Source organism: Salmo trutta, chromosome 27, assembly GCF_901001165.1.
Source record: "Salmo trutta chromosome 27, fSalTru1.1, whole genome shotgun sequence".
NCBI lineage: Eukaryota > Metazoa > Chordata > Actinopteri > Salmoniformes > Salmonidae > Salmo > Salmo trutta.
In genome coordinates, this window is record NC_042983.1 from 29,512,117 (window position 1) to 29,527,638 (window position 15,522).

At 43.0% G+C, this 15,522-nt stretch overlaps 1 protein-coding gene across 2 annotated transcripts in view; it reads right to left on the reverse strand.

The window, feature by feature from the left end:
• Positions 1–493: 493 nt before the first annotated feature.
• Positions 494–15,522, reverse strand: part of LOC115164849 (ankyrin repeat domain-containing protein 13A-like) — a 38,978-nt gene continuing 23,949 nt past the window's right edge. Inside the window, exons 3-15 of one of the 2 annotated variants that reach the window (XM_029717716.1) lie at positions 11,160–11,284; positions 11,006–11,051; positions 10,765–10,908; positions 10,435–10,624; positions 8,719–8,785; positions 6,664–6,745; positions 6,290–6,351; positions 5,950–6,080; positions 5,339–5,496; positions 4,841–4,978; positions 4,282–4,454; positions 3,968–4,032; positions 494–3,108 (exon numbers count right to left, since the gene is read on the reverse strand). In XM_029717716.1, coding sequence (XP_029573576.1) covers positions 2,907–3,108; positions 3,968–4,032; positions 4,282–4,454; positions 4,841–4,978; positions 5,339–5,496; positions 5,950–6,080; positions 6,290–6,351; positions 6,664–6,745; positions 8,719–8,785; positions 10,435–10,624; positions 10,765–10,908; positions 11,006–11,051; positions 11,160–11,284 — 1,583 coding nt within the window. In that variant the 3' untranslated portion in view covers positions 494–2,906. Of the gene's footprint in view, positions 3,112–3,967; positions 4,033–4,281; positions 4,455–4,840; positions 4,979–5,338; positions 5,497–5,949; positions 6,081–6,289; positions 6,352–6,663; positions 6,746–8,718; positions 8,786–10,434; positions 10,625–10,764; positions 10,909–11,005; positions 11,052–11,159; positions 11,285–15,522 lie in introns of both variants that reach the window. The other variant, XM_029717715.1, reaches the window with a different exon arrangement.

Here is a 15,522-nt window from a genome sequence, read left to right on the forward strand (position 1 = left end):
TTTTCAATTCCATTTTCAGAGTTGATTCCTTCTACACAATATAGTGCTCATGTACTGTACTGTATATCCGCCATAATATTCTTATGGCATCCAATTGAATTACTGTAAACAGTCCAGACGCTCTAATTTGTCAGTGTGGATACATGGAGCAGATGTCAGGATTTGAATGAAGCCAGTTACTATATTTAGCCCAATAAAACATACCATTAATTCATAGATCTATAGGGTAATCCAACCATAAAGTATATACCAATGATTATTGATGAAACAATGCACAGGAAATTGCTGTGAAATATTAATCCAGTGTTTAAAATCTGTGAAATGTACAGCTACAGTCATTGAATGGTTAATGATCAGAGCAGGCATTTGTCTAAAAAACAAATTAAGGATTGTGCTTTTGTGATCTGAACAATGAATAGGTTTGTGCCATCTGCTGTTTATCTTAGCAAGAAGCAGACTTACTTGTAACAGAATCAGCCGCAGTTCACCCAAATTTAAATAAAGTGCATTTATTGATGAAAGAAAACATTTTTAAACCAACATCACAGTTTACAAATGTTTTCACAAATTCTTATTAACATGTTAAAAAATAAGCTTACCTGCTAGCAAATAAAGCAGGACAAAGACTTTTCCCAAGAAATCTAATCAAAGCGAACCCTGGTACATTAGAGGCTGTCCTACGGTTTGGCAATTTGATCATTAGCTATTTAGAGTTCTAGCCCCCAGAAAACAGAACAGACGAAGCGATGCATCAGAAACATGTCCAAAGTGCTGTTGGTTATCATTGTAATTAACTACAATGGTTAATTCCTTTTTTATCCACCAACACCACTGGATAGGAAACATTTTTGAAGCCCCTTGATCACAGCTTTAAAGATGAGACCTTTCAAATGTTCTCCGGTGTCTTTAGTAGGTCTGGCCTGAGTGGCATTATAACACTGACCCACCCCCCCCAAAACCAATCATGTCTGTGGCCTAAGCCCAAATGGATCCCTAGACCCTACTATGCCCTATTGTGGAGATCTGCAATATAGTGAAAATGGCCCATCAGAGGAAAAGGTAGACGTATTGCCATATCGCATACACCTGTCAAATCTTATCAGATCTGTACAAGAGCATAGGTAGGGTCTAGGGGTCCATTTAGAATTTGACATGTGAGAGGGGAATGCTTAGCCTGGTTGCCAGTCTCTGTTTAGCTAACATTCCACTCTTTGTACTCTATGTCATGTGCCAAAGGCATTGACTGGTACCCAGACTAGGAAATGCTCCCTTCAGTACAAAATAATGATGCTACACTGAGCTGGCATCCATGTTTGATCTCAGATCTCTCGCACGTCACTCAGTCCACAGGTTGGTCTGTAGTTGCAAGATAAAAAAAGAGAGCCCTAACAGCAGTCCTTAGAACCCTGTTGTGATTGAGGTCTGATGGCCATATTCTTCTACATTTAAGGGACAAAAAATGTCCCCGCCAATGGATAGCCTACAATGATCCATGTTTGGACCCTGGTTGCTTGCAAGCGCCTCTGAACCATGTGTATGCTACTTTATCATCCACTACAGGTAGGCACAGTGGCTTCTGCTATTGCTTTGTTGAGTTGTGGTGCTGATGCTTAACGGTGCCCAGTGACCATTGGTGATGGCCAACAAGACGGACCCCCTCCAAAATAACAACCTATTTAATAACACCTGGTTTCTGGTGCAAGTCAAGAACCTCCGTCTTCTTGTGCATGTTTGAATTATCATGTTCCTTTTCACACTGTCAATTACAACACGAATACAAAACATGAATTCCTGCAGCACAAGAAGAATCTTACTTTTGTCTTTTCCCAGGAATTACAGGTTTTGATTGAAAAGGACCCAAGTTATGCAGTGTCAGGCAAACAAGAAAAATGGACGGCAGCCCCACCAAGCCATACTGTTTGATGCCATCCTGTTCAAAGTAGAAAAAATCCTAATCGATGACCAGAAAACTGCATTCGATGTGTCTACAATAAAATATACTGCACTTTCACTATAGTTTCAAAGAAAAGGAACTGTAGAACAATGGAACCCTGAGATATTCAATCTTTCAGTCTGGCTGTGAACCTCTGTCAAATGGCTGTGTGAACACTGGAGTTCCATTCCCAGAGTCATATTCATAATAGGGCAGCTAGTCCCTACCTGTTTCAGTCAGCTTGCTTCTGTTTGGTGCCTCATGGACATGACCCAGAGCTCTGAAAGAACAACCTTCCAGAGCCACAACTAAAGCAGCTAACAGCCACAAGCGGCTGGTGGCACCTTAATTGGGGAGGACGGTCGCATTGCAATGGCTGGAATGGAACCAATGGAACGGTATTAAACACATCAAACGTGGTTTCCTTGTCTTTGATTCCATTCCAGCCATTATTGTCATCTGTCCTACCCTCACCAGCCTCCTGTGCTACCTGCCACAGGTTTAACCCACTCTTGGCAACACCCAACTAATTCAAATCACAGGTTGCAACCCTGACACTCCAGTGAAATTAAACAGTTCCCAAAATAATCTCAAAGAATACATGGATTCCTCTTCGGGAGAGGAGTGGCTATGACTCTTAAAAGGACAGGAGGAATCAAGGTTCTGACAGCGTGTACACTTTTGAGACAGAGCCTAAGTGTTATATAGAAATACAAATATAGCAACATATTTGTTGATGTTTTTTAAACAAAAATAGGTATCAATGTATTAAATACAGATGGTTCTGTTAATGACAATGTTGTTACATGGAGGTTTTGCCGGTGTCATGGTGGATTGCAGTGGAGGAGGGGGGGGGGGGGGTTGGATTGGGAGGGGGTGTGATGGTGGCCGCTTCTTGATTTATAAATAGTTCATGCAGGTATGGCAAGGCGTGGTCTTAATAACCCTTTTTCCCCCTCATATTTTCCTATTTTTACTTCTCTGTGAGCGAGAGCTGCAATATCCTCTCCAGCTCCTCCACTTCCTCCTTCCTCCTCCTCTCCTCCTTGGCTTGGGCCTGGGCCGACAGCTCCATGGCCATGCGGAGGTCCATGTCGGGGCTGGAGGTCGAGGTGCTTGAGCTGGCCGGACTCGATGTGGTGTCTCCCAAGTCCACCAGCGCCCCCTCTGTGATGCTTCTGAAACAACAGTGGAGGAGGGATCAGGCGTTGGTATCAGAAAGAGAAGAAAGGCTTGGAATGTTTCTTTCCTGGACGACAGTTGTCCATCGTCAATAATTACCAACTTCCTTTCTAAAGCACCTATCCACATACTGCACACCCGACCATACCTCAGCTAAGCTGAGAAAATTAAGCTTTTAATGCTAAGTTGTTTGGACACGTGCTTGCAATACCAGGTCTGTGGGTTTGATTCCCAAAACATGTGCCCGCGGGTTATATTCTAAATATATGTGCTAATTGAAAGTCACTTTGGGCAAAAGGGAATAGTGTAGCCAATGATGTGCATGAATACTTTGTGAATACCTGCCCTAAACTTAGTCACTGTTACTACCTGGCTACCACCCGGTACTCTACTCTGCACCTTAGAGACTGCTGCCATATGTACAGAGTCATTGAACACTGGACACTTTAATGATGTTTACATACTGTTTTACCCACTTTATATGTACAGTATATACTGTATTCTGTTGATGGCCCATCCTATATAACTACTGCTGTACAAACCTTTTCTATTCATATACTGTCCATTCTTTCCACACACACACACACACACACACACACACACACACACACACACACACACACACACACACACACACACACACACACACACACACACACACACACACACACACACACACACACACCTAGTTCTGATATTTCTTAATTTCTTTCTTTGTATTTTGTGGATTTGTGTGTATTGTTTTATATTGTTAGGTATACGGCACTGTTGGAGCTAGAAACATAAGCATTTCGCTGCACCTGCAACAACATTAGAAAAATATGTGTACACGACCAATACAATTTGATTTACCTGTCACTCTGGCTACTGAGCATAGGGTCCGTGAGGTCCCCATTGGCATCTTCCCAGGTCACTTCCTAGAGGACAAAATAAAGGGTGGAGTAGGTAAGGTAAAATGCTTGGCACGTCGCAGATAGAACTGGTATAAATGTAACGGACATAATTCCCTATTATATCAGTTCTACACAATCTGTTTTGTAATATTGTGGCCTCCTGAACAGACACAGACCCCAGGTCAAAAAGATGAGAAGTGAGGCGGAGGAGTCTGTGAGAGCAAGAGGACCTGACGGGGAGTGTGTGTGGCGTGTGTGTGTGGTGTCTCAGACCTGTCCCGGGTCTCCACCACCGGACTCCAGCAGACTCTGGTGGATGGCGTACTGCAGTAGCTCCTCGTCGTGGTTGGATACGGGCATGTGGCGGCTGCCGCCCCCTGCTCCTCTGTGGCGGTAGTGTGCAGGCACCTCAAATACAGAGGGACACACCTGGAATAGAGGGGGAACTGGAGGGAACAGAAATAGAGAATGTTGTTATTATTGGTAAGCTGTCAATATCGACATTTCTAATGAAATTGATATGAATACATTTACATAAATTTAGCAGACACTCTTATCCAGAGCGACTTACAGGAGCAATAGGGTTAAGTGCATTGCACAAGGACACATCAACAAAGTTTCCACCTAGTTGGCTTTGGGATTCGAACCAGCAAACTTTCGGTTACTGGCCCAACGCTCTTAACCGCTAGGCTACCTGCCGCCAAACATTCATATTTATTGTTCATCTGTCAGAAGCAACTGAAAAAATTAATTTGAGAAATGTGTTCATAATAACCCATGGGAATGAATGCCGCGGTCACTTCACCCAGGTCAGCGGAATGAGTGTGCCTACCTGCAGCTTCACCGCCGTCCTCCTCCGAGGGTGTGGGCGTGGCAGCCGAGGGTGGCGTGTCCAGGGGTTCGCACGTACTGCATTTGTTGACACCACCAAATGAAATGCGAGCGTTGAGCACGTGGAACAGGGGAATCTCTGTGTGAGAGGAAACAATGACGGATAACCTTTATGCATCCCGTTATTTAAAAGCAAATGCCTCTATGCTGAGCCTTTCATAGTGGTACTTGGTGAGTATGTGTGTGTGTGCAGTTTTTCTCAATCAGGGGCCGTATTTATCAAGCGTGTCAGAGTATGAGTGCTGATTTAGGGTCAGTTTTGCTTTATAGTTCACATAGAATAAGATAACATGAACGGGGGTGCCTGGCCTAGATCAGCACTCCTGAGATGCTCCATTCAGTTGGCCCCAGATCTTTAGTGTTTGAATGAGCTATGTCGCCCAAGCATTTTGTGTAAATATTCTCATTTCTTCACTCTTCCACAGAGGTGTAACTGTACCTATTTTTACAGGGAACCCCGGAGGGAACTTGAGGGTGACAAAATCCCGTAGCCGGGCGAAGTGGCTGCTGGTCCGGGCCATGAGATCGATGATAGGGGTGACCTGCTCCACCAGGGAGAGAGGGTGTTCCTCGCTCATCCACAATGTGCCCTTGAACCTGGACATATCAGGGTCATATTCATTAGTGCACACCATAGCAATACTTTTTGAACGGAAAACAAAAACATTGTTATTGGACAAGTTCAGGTCGTCTCTCCCTGTTTCAGTCAGTTTTTTTTTGGTTTGGTGCCTAATGAATACAACCCAGAATATACTGTCATCCTGTTTGAGGGATCAGCTGAGCAAGGGCAGGTGAAGAATGACTAATCTTAATCACATCATGAGTAGTTATTTGGGATGCAGGGTGATTTGTAGATCTGATGATTTGTAGTTCAACTGAACTGCAATGTAGTCCCATCTCAATACAACCACCCTTATGCTAAAACCTAGACACCAACACCTTTATATGAACTGAGGGAAACCATTATAAAAACAATCAAGACTTCTGATGACATGAATATTGATGAAAAAGCCTTGTTCTCTCTGTTGCTTTGCAGCATCATTTTCTTACTTCTGGGTTCGGATGGTGAGTTCAATGGGCCGGCCAATATCTCTGTCTTCAAGGTCAAACTCAGGGTCAAAGTACTCCTCTGGTGTGATGGCGGTGGGGTTGGTGGGTGTTGCGTACTCCAGAGTGAGGTCCTATCCACAATATGAACAGAGTTGAGCGTTCTAATTGAACCCATTACAAACCAAGTTGAGTGTTCTCATTGAAGCCAACACGAACCAAGACGAAGCGTTCTTACTGAAGTCAAAAAGGCAAGTAAAATTCTGTTTATGTAGCAAAGTAATAAAACAATTAGATGAGATAATCCTCCATAACCTCAAATCCTGGTGTACTGATCTCTTACCCCTTGAGCGCTTATCTGCTGCTCCACAGTCCCAAGAAGAGACTCCAGAACATTCCTCTCACCTAGAAGACAAAAAAAAGAGACAATAGACAATGCGTTATGGTGTCAGACACAGCGCTGGTCTCCAACAAGTCTGCTCCTAAACTGAGCCAGGCCATTTTGGATCTGTGTACTCTCTCTGGGTTATTATAGCTGTGAGAGTGTAGCTGACGTAACACTGGGACTAAAGACGCAGCTTATTAAATATTGAGATGAGGACCATCTCTCGTAGACCAGAAGTAGTGCACTATATAGGGATAGGGCGCCATTTCAGACACAACCTAACTGTTGTTATGTCTCTCTATCTCCACCTAGAGGAATTATAGAGTGCTTACTTTTTATTCTAGCTTTCTCCTCATCGGTGAGATGCTCTGTCCTCGTCCGGATCACCACGTTTACATTGTTCACAGTGAAAACCTGCAATGAAAAGAAAAACAACTCATGCAGTATACAGCATACTATTCTTCCTTTTACTGCTACTAGGAAATAACACTACTGACCCTTTAAAAAAAGCTGTCAATCTACTGTAGATATTGTCAAATTAAAGGGGAAGTCAGCGGTTGCTACATCAATTTTGGGATTTGTAAATTAATGATATGTACTCATTGATTCTTGAAGAATATAACTTTAAAATGACTCATGAGCGTAGTTCAACTGTCGTACCCCAACAGAACCCAAAGTATAAGCTTGATTTACTCAAATGTTTAAATGTAAACAAACACTATATAGCCCCAAATCATGGTTAAAACTATCATTTTCATATCATGGATGGTCAGTCCAACACATCTATAGCTTGGTCATCCCTCAGCCTTTTACCAAAACAGGGGTGGGGAGCATGCTTTATTACTGTTTCTACAGCATCCTCCCGGACAGCCTAGACCCACTCCAATTCGCATACCGCCCCAACAGACCCACAGATGATGCAATCTCAATCGCACTCCACACTGCCCTTTCTCACCTAGACAAAAGGAACACCTACGTGAGAATGCTGTTCATTGACTACAGCTCAGAGTTCAACACCATAGTGCCCACGAAGCACATCACAAAGCTAAGGACTCTGGGACTAAACACCTCCCTCTGCAACTGGATCCTGGACTTCCTGACGGGCCGCCCCCAGGTGGTAAGAGTAGGCAACTACATGTCTGCCACACTGATCCTTAACACTGGGGCCCCTCAGGGGTGTGTACTTAGACCCCTCCTGTATTCCCTGTTCACCCATGACTGTGTGGCCAAACATGACTCCAACACCATCATTAAGTTTGCTGACAAAACAACAGTGGTAGGCCTGATCACCGACAACGATGAGATGGCCTATAGGGAGGAGGTCAGAGAACTGACAGTGTGGTGCCAGGACAACAACCTCTCCCTCAATGTGAGCAAGACAAAGGAGCTGATCGTGGACTACAGGAAAAGGCGGGCCGAACAGGCCCCCATTAACATCGACAGGGCTGTAGTGGAGCGGGTCGAGAGATTCAAGTTCCTTGGTGTCCACATCACCAGCGAGTTATCATGGTCCAAACATACCAAGACAGTCGTGAAGAGGGTAGAACAAAACCTTCTCCCCTCAGGAGACTGAAAAGATTTGGTATGGGTTCCCAGATCCTCAAAAGGTTCTACAGCTGCACCATCAAGAGCATCCTGACTGGTTGCATCACCGCCTGGTATGGCAACTGCTCGGCATATGACCGTAAAGCGCTACAGAGGGTAGTGCGAACAGCCCAGTACATCACTGGGGCCAAGCTTCCTGCCAACCAGGAGCTAAACAATAGGCGGTGTCAGAGGAAAGCCCATAAAATTGTCAGAGACTCCAGTCACCCAAGTTATAGACTGTTTTCTCTGCTACCGCACGGCAAGTGGTACCAGAGCGCCAAGTCTAGGACAAAAAGGCTCCTCAACAGCTTCTACCCCCAAGCCACAAGACTGCTGAACAATTAATAAAATCCCACCGGACAATTTACATTGACCCCCCTCCCTTTTGTACACTGCTGCTACTCGCTGTTCATTATCTATGCATAGTCACTTCACCCCCACCTACATGTACAAATTACCTCAACTAACCTGTACCCCCGCACACTGACTCGGTACCGGTGTCCCCTGTATATAGCCTCGTTATTCTTATTGTGTTACTTTTTATTATTACTTTTTATTTTTGTCTATTTGGTAAATAATGTCTTAACTCTTCTTGAACTGCACTGTTGGTTAAGGGCTTGTAAGTAAGCATTTCACGTTAAAGTCTACACTTGTTGTATTCGGCGCATGTGACAAATAAAGTTTGATTTGATTTGATTGCAGCTTTAAAGAAAGGGACTTGTGTAAGGTCAGTAAATCTAGACAAGCAACAAAATAATTAAACATTAACAGGACAAGAATGTTATAATAAATGCACAAACCTTAGCCTCGAAACCACTGACAACTTCCGTTTTGTCACTCCTCCAACCCCAAATCCCAGACTTATTTCTGTGGAAAACAATTTGGAGTCCTGTTTCTATAAAACCCTGTACAAGTCTACTTGTCCTTCAACGAAGACTTACAGTTGAAGTCAAACGTTTACATACACCTTAGCCAAATACATTTAAACTCAGTTTTTCACAATTCCTGAGATTTAATCCTAGTAAAAATTCCCTGTCTTAGGTCAGTTAGGATCACCACTTTATTTAAAAAATGTGAAATGTCAGAATAATAGTAGAGAGATTTATTAATTTCAGCTTTTATTTCTTTCATCACATTCCCAGTGGGTCAGAAGTTTACATACACTCAATTAGTACTTGGTAGCAATGCCTTTAAATTGTTTAACTTGGGTCAAACGTTTTGGGTAGCCCTCCACAAGCTTCCCACAATAAGTTGGGTGAATTTTGGCCCATTCCTCCTGACAGAGCTGGTGTAACTGAGTCAGGCTTGTAGACTTCCTTGCTTGCACACGCCTTTTCAGTCCACAAATTTTCTATGGGATTGAGGTCAGGGCTTTGTGATGGCCACTCCAATACCTTGACTTTGTTGCCCTTAAGCCATTTTGCCACAATTTTGGAAGTATGCTTGGGGTCATTGTCCATTTGGAAGACCCATTTGCGACCAAGCTTTAACTTCCTGACTGATGTCTTGAGATGTATCCACATAATTTTCCTACCTCATGATGCCATCTATTTTGTGAAGTGCACCATTTCCTCCTGCAGCAAAGCACCCCCACAACATGATGCTGCCACCCCCGTGCTTCACGGTTGGGATGGTGTTCTTCGGCTTGTAAGCCTCCCCCTTTTTCCTCCAAACATAACGATGGTCATTATGGCCAAACAGTTCTATTTTTGTTTCATCACACCAGAGAACATTTCTCCAAAAAGTACGATCTTTGTTCCCATGTGCAGGTGCAAACCATAGTCTGGCTTTTTTATGGTGGTTTTGGAGCAGTGGCTTCTTCCTTGCTGAGCAGCCTTTCAGGTTATGTCGATATAGGACTCGATTTACTGTGGATATAGAGACTTTTGTACCTGTTTCCTCCAGCATCTTCAAAAGGTACTTTGCTGTTGTTCTGGGATTGATTTGCACTTTTCGCACCAAAGTACGTTCATCTCTAGGAGACAGAACGCGTCTCCTTCCTGAGCGGTATGATGGCTGCGTGGTCCCATGGTGTTTACACTTGCGTACTATTGTTTGTACAGATGAACGTGGTACCTTCAGGCGTTTGGAAATTGCTCCCAAGGATGAACCAGACATGTAGAGGTCTACAATTGACACCTCCAATTGACTCAAATGATGTCAATTTGCCGATCAGAAGCTTCTAAAGCAATGACATCCTTTCTGGAATTTTCCAAGCTGTTTAAAGGCACAGTCAACTTAGTGTATGTAAACTTCTGACCCACTGGAATTGTGATACAGTGAATTATAAGTGAAATAATCTGTCTGTAAACAATTGTTGGAAAAATTACTTGTGTCATGCACAAAGTAAATGTCTTAACCGACTTGCCAAAACTATAGTTTGTTAACAAGAAATTTGTGGAGTGGTTAAAAAACAAGTTTAAATGACTCCAACCTAAGTGTATGTAAACTTCCGACTTCAACTGAATATGACACAATAGAAAAACCAGATAAGTGTAGTACGGCTTGGGTCTTACCTCTCAAAAGCAATGTGCCTGGTGTCCAGAAAAGTGTTGACGATGGGCGTGGTTAGCCGCTTGGCCACTTCCTGTTCGGCAGGTTGCATGGAGTCCAGTGTTACATCCTCTATCTCCCGGGAGATGTCAAAGCGGTCCGTGTCCACCACCTCTTCGTCATGGTTCACCTCCAACAACTCAGTCCAGGTATCTGCCAATGGGCACAAGCACACACTGTGAAACATACGCCAACAGAGTAAATGACGAGGTAAAAGATGAGACGGCCTGCTGAAACAGTGGTCAGTAGAACACTGTTGTGTGAAAGCCTTACTCAGGGAAAAGGGGACTCACCATCTCCTCTGAAGATGTAGCTCCGACGACCTCTGATCCAAGTCATGTTCTCGAAGCCCAGCAGGGTGGCGTCCACGCGCAGGCTGGCTCCACTCTTCCAGATCCGACACACATCACTTGGACAAACCCGGGACACGAGGGGGACTGGGAACAGATGGGAAAGCAACATAAACAACAAAGTCTCAAACATCCACACATGGCACATTCTAATGGGGGGGGGGGGTTATCAACTAGAACTTACTCCAACTTGTGAACTCCCATTTCATTTCCATGTAGAAATCTGGGGACTGGGGGGGATTGGAAAGAGGCATGAGTTTGCAGCTTTACATTTTTTTAAATGTAAATGTATGAGTAAAAACATTTCAGAGAGGGGAGCAAACAGAGAGAGAGAACACCTCGCGGATCTTGCTCAGAAGCTCAGGTACTCCTCCCAGGGCTGTAGAGGCTTTGAGGTAGTCTCTCCTCTGGAGCACAAGCTGAACCATCTCTGGGTCACCAGTGCTGACCGCCTCCTGCAGCACTACACACAAACATGTTTATGATGAGAAGTTAATTTAAACATATACCACACTTCTGTGATGACAAATGTATTCAAAACAAATAATTGTTTTGGCCAAGTGAGTGTGGAAGAGGTGAAATAATTATTGTTGTCTATCAACAATGACAAGCCACCTGGGTCTGACAACTTAGATGGAAAATTACTGAGGATGATAGCGGACGATATTGCCACTCCTATTCGCCATCTCTTCAATCTATGCCTACAGGAAAGCGTGTGCCCTCAGGCCTGGAGGGAAGCAAAAGTCATTCCGCTACCCAAGAATAGAAAATAACCCTTTACAGGTTCAAAAAGCCGACCAATCAGACTATTACCAACCCTTAGTAAACTGTGTTTGACCAGATACAATGCTATTTCACAGTAAACAAATTAACAACAGATGATTTTTAACATGCTTATGGGGAAGGGCATTCACCATGTACGGCACTTACACAAATGACTGATTGGCTGAGAGAAATTGATAATAAAAAATATTGTGGGAGCTGTTTTGTTAGACTTCAGTGCAGCTTTTGACATTATCAATCATAATCTGCTGCTGGAAAAACATAGGTGTTATGGCTTTACATCCCATGCTATATTGTGGATCGAGAATTACCTGTCTAACAGAACACAGAGGGGGTTCTTTGGATGGAAGCTTTGGATGGAAGCTTCTCTAACATAATCCAGGTAGAGTCAGGCATTCCCTATGGAAGCTGTCTAGGCCCCTTACTTTTTTCAATCTTTACTAATGACCTGCCACTAGCACGGAGTAAAAGCCTGTCTGTCTATGTATGCTGATGACACAACACTATATACGTCAGCTACCACAGCAAGTGAAATCACTTAAAGAGCTGCAGTCAGTTTCAGAATGGGTGGCAGTAAATAAATTAGTCCTACATCTTTCAAAAAATAAAAGCATTGTTTTTGGGACAAATCATTCATTAAACCTCAACTAAATCTTGTAATGAATAATGTAGAAATTGAGCAAGTTGAGGCGATTAAACTGCTTGGAGTAACCCTGGATTGTAAACTGTCATGGTCAAAACAACAGTAGCTAAAATGGGGAGAGGTCTGTCCATAATAAAGCGCTGCTCTATCTTAACAACGCTATTAACAAGGCAGGTCCTACAGGCCTTAGTTTTGTCACACCTGGACTACTATCTAGTCGTGTGGTCAGATGCTACAAAGAGGGACTTAAGAAAATTACAATTGGCCCAGAACAGGGCAGCACGGCTGACCCTTAAATGTACACGGAGCGCTAACATTAAATTATATGCATGTCAATCTCTCCTGGCTCAAAGTAGAGGAGAGGTTGACTTAATCACTACTTGTATTTGTGAGAAGTATTGACATATTGAATGCACTGAGCTGTCTGTTTAAACTACTAGCCCACAGCTCAGACACCCATGCATACCCCACAAGACATGCCACCAGAGGTCTCTTCACAATCCTCAAGTCCAGAACAGACTATGAGGCCCACAGTACTACATAGAGCCATGACTACATGGAACTCTATTCCACATAAAGTAACTCACGCAAGCAGTAAAATCAGATTTAAAAACAGATTAAAAAAAACACACCTTATGGAACAGTGGAGACTGTATACACACCATACACACTATACACAGACGTACACATTTGTGTTGTAGGGTAGTGGTAGTAGAGTAGTGGCCTGAGGGCCCACACTTAATGTGTTGTGAAATGTCTTATCCGGTGTCCTGTGTGAATGTAAATATGCTCTCTCTAATTCTCTCTTTCTTTCTTTCTTTCTCTCGGAGGACCTGAGCCCTAGGACTACCTGGCATGATGACTCCTTGCTGTCCCCAGTCCACCTGGCCATGCTGCTGCTCCAGTTTCAACTGTTCTGCCTGCGGCTACGGAACCCTGACCTGTTCACCGGACGTGCTTGTTGCACCCTCGACAATTACTATGATTATTATTATTTGACCATGCTGGTCATTTACGAACATTTTAACATCTTGACCATGTTCTGTTATAATATCCACCCGGCACAGCCAGAAGAGGACTGGCCACCCCTCATAGCCTGGTTCCTCTCTAGGTTTCTTCCTAGGTTTTTGGCCTTTCTCAGGAGTTTTTCCTAGGGAGTTTTTCCCAGCCACCGTGCTTCTTTCACATGCATTGCTTGCTGTTTGGGGTTTTAGGCTGGGTTTCTGTACAGCACTTTGAGATTTCAGCTGATGTACGAAGGGCTATATAAATACATTTGATTTGATTTGATTTGAAATGTAATGTCATGTTTTTAATTTTGCTGGACCTCAGGAAGAGTAGCTGCTCCCTTGGCTAATGGGGACCCACAATAAATACAAATACACCTCGATTGTACAATATTTGCACATTATTCTTAAAAAAATCTCTATAGGCTTCCTTCTTTTCACTCTGACATTTAGGTTAGTATTATTGAGTAACTACAATGTTGTTGATACTCCATACCATAGCCATTAAACTCGAACTGTTTTAAAGTCATTGGCCTCGGTGAAATCCCAGAGCGGTTTCATTCCTCTCTGGCAGTTGAGTTAGGAAGCACGCCTGTATCTTTGTAGTGACTGGGTGTATTGATAAACCATCCAAAGTGTAATTAATAACTTCACCATGCTCAAAGGGATATTCAATGTCTGTTTAAAAAAAAAAAATGTTTTAACCTATCTACCAATAGGTATCCTTCTTTGCGAGGCACTATAAAGCCTCCCTGGCCTTTGTGGTTGAATCTATGTTTGAAATTCACTACTCGACTGAGGGACCTTTGTGAGAGCAAAACTGCAAGACTATGTTATAATACTTTTATTGCATCAGATGGTTGTTTTATGCAACAGAATAGAGTATTCTTAACTATTGTGTGTGTGTTCTACTGAGGATGGGACTCCTCAGAGCATTCCAGAACATGAGTTAATGTTTCTGCTCTATCCCGTACCAGGGAGAGATGGTTCCAGTTTGGAGTCGGAGGGACAGACACTGGTCTCTACAAGGAAAACTGTTGACACAGCAGATTCTGTCTGCTATGTATTATAGGTATCTTTCATACAAATCTTAACCTTGTGACCCATTCTATATATCTGTTGTTCGTCATGTAGGTTGAAAGGGGTGTATCTTGGCTATAAAATACCTTTGTACTTTTGTCTCTCAACGAATCATTTGATCGTGAATCGTCGACCAGCCATCATTATTGTAGAGCACTCAATCGATTCACTTTATATGTGTGCGTTGTATTGACCTGCTCCCTTATTAATAAGTGAATAAAGATTCAGTTTAAGTATAATTCTGACTTGTGTGATAAGTTTGTCTCTCCTCATTTGATAGTAAAGAAATTAACCACCACACCTTACAGATCATTGTATGTGTGGGGTACAGAGTTGAGATAGTCATTCAAAAATCAAGTTAAACACTATTATTGCACACAGAGTGAGTTCATGCAACTTATTAAGTGACTTGTTAAGCACATGTTTACTACTGAACTAATTTAGGCTTGCCATAAGAAAGGGGTTGAATATTTATTGACTCAATACATTTCAGCTTTTCATTAATTTGTAAAAATGAGTTACGTCATCAGAGCGAGCAACAGAACATTGTACTGTCTACACTCGGTTTGTTGCATTTTATATTAAAGCATTTTAATCCGAACTAAAAGTTTTGTTGCTAAGGATTCCACGACACGGTTAGCCTTTACGGCTGGGACTGCAAGTTTGTGTTCCTTTTTTGCGTGGATTCCCCGAGTGCTAGCTGGCTGTACTACAGACACCTGTCGTCGTCGTGGGAAAGACTCATTGTTATCTTTTCGTAAAACAACTGGTTGCAGTAAAGAGCCTATCTGATACAAACGAGATCCTGAGGGAAATCGACAAGTACCAACAGCTTTACGCTATGGAGGAACAACATACTCCATCATGGAAAGATCTGACTATCTCACAAAATAACTTTAACCCGACAAAAAAAGAAAAACAGATTAATCTACAGACACAGACGATTTACTTACCATTGAGGTAGAGGCTAGTGCTCTGGCTGGAATCCATGCAACACTGGAAAAGTTGAGTGAGGAGGTAGCAGGGCTGAGGGGGAGTTTGGAGTTCAGCCAGAGTGAAATTCTCACGCTCCAAAGAGAAAACAAGACACTCACAGCCAAGGTAAAAATCCACAATTACAAAATGGATTGTCTACTCAGGGAAAACAGGGTGATGAAGGAGTCGCTACTAGACATACAAAGTCGTAGC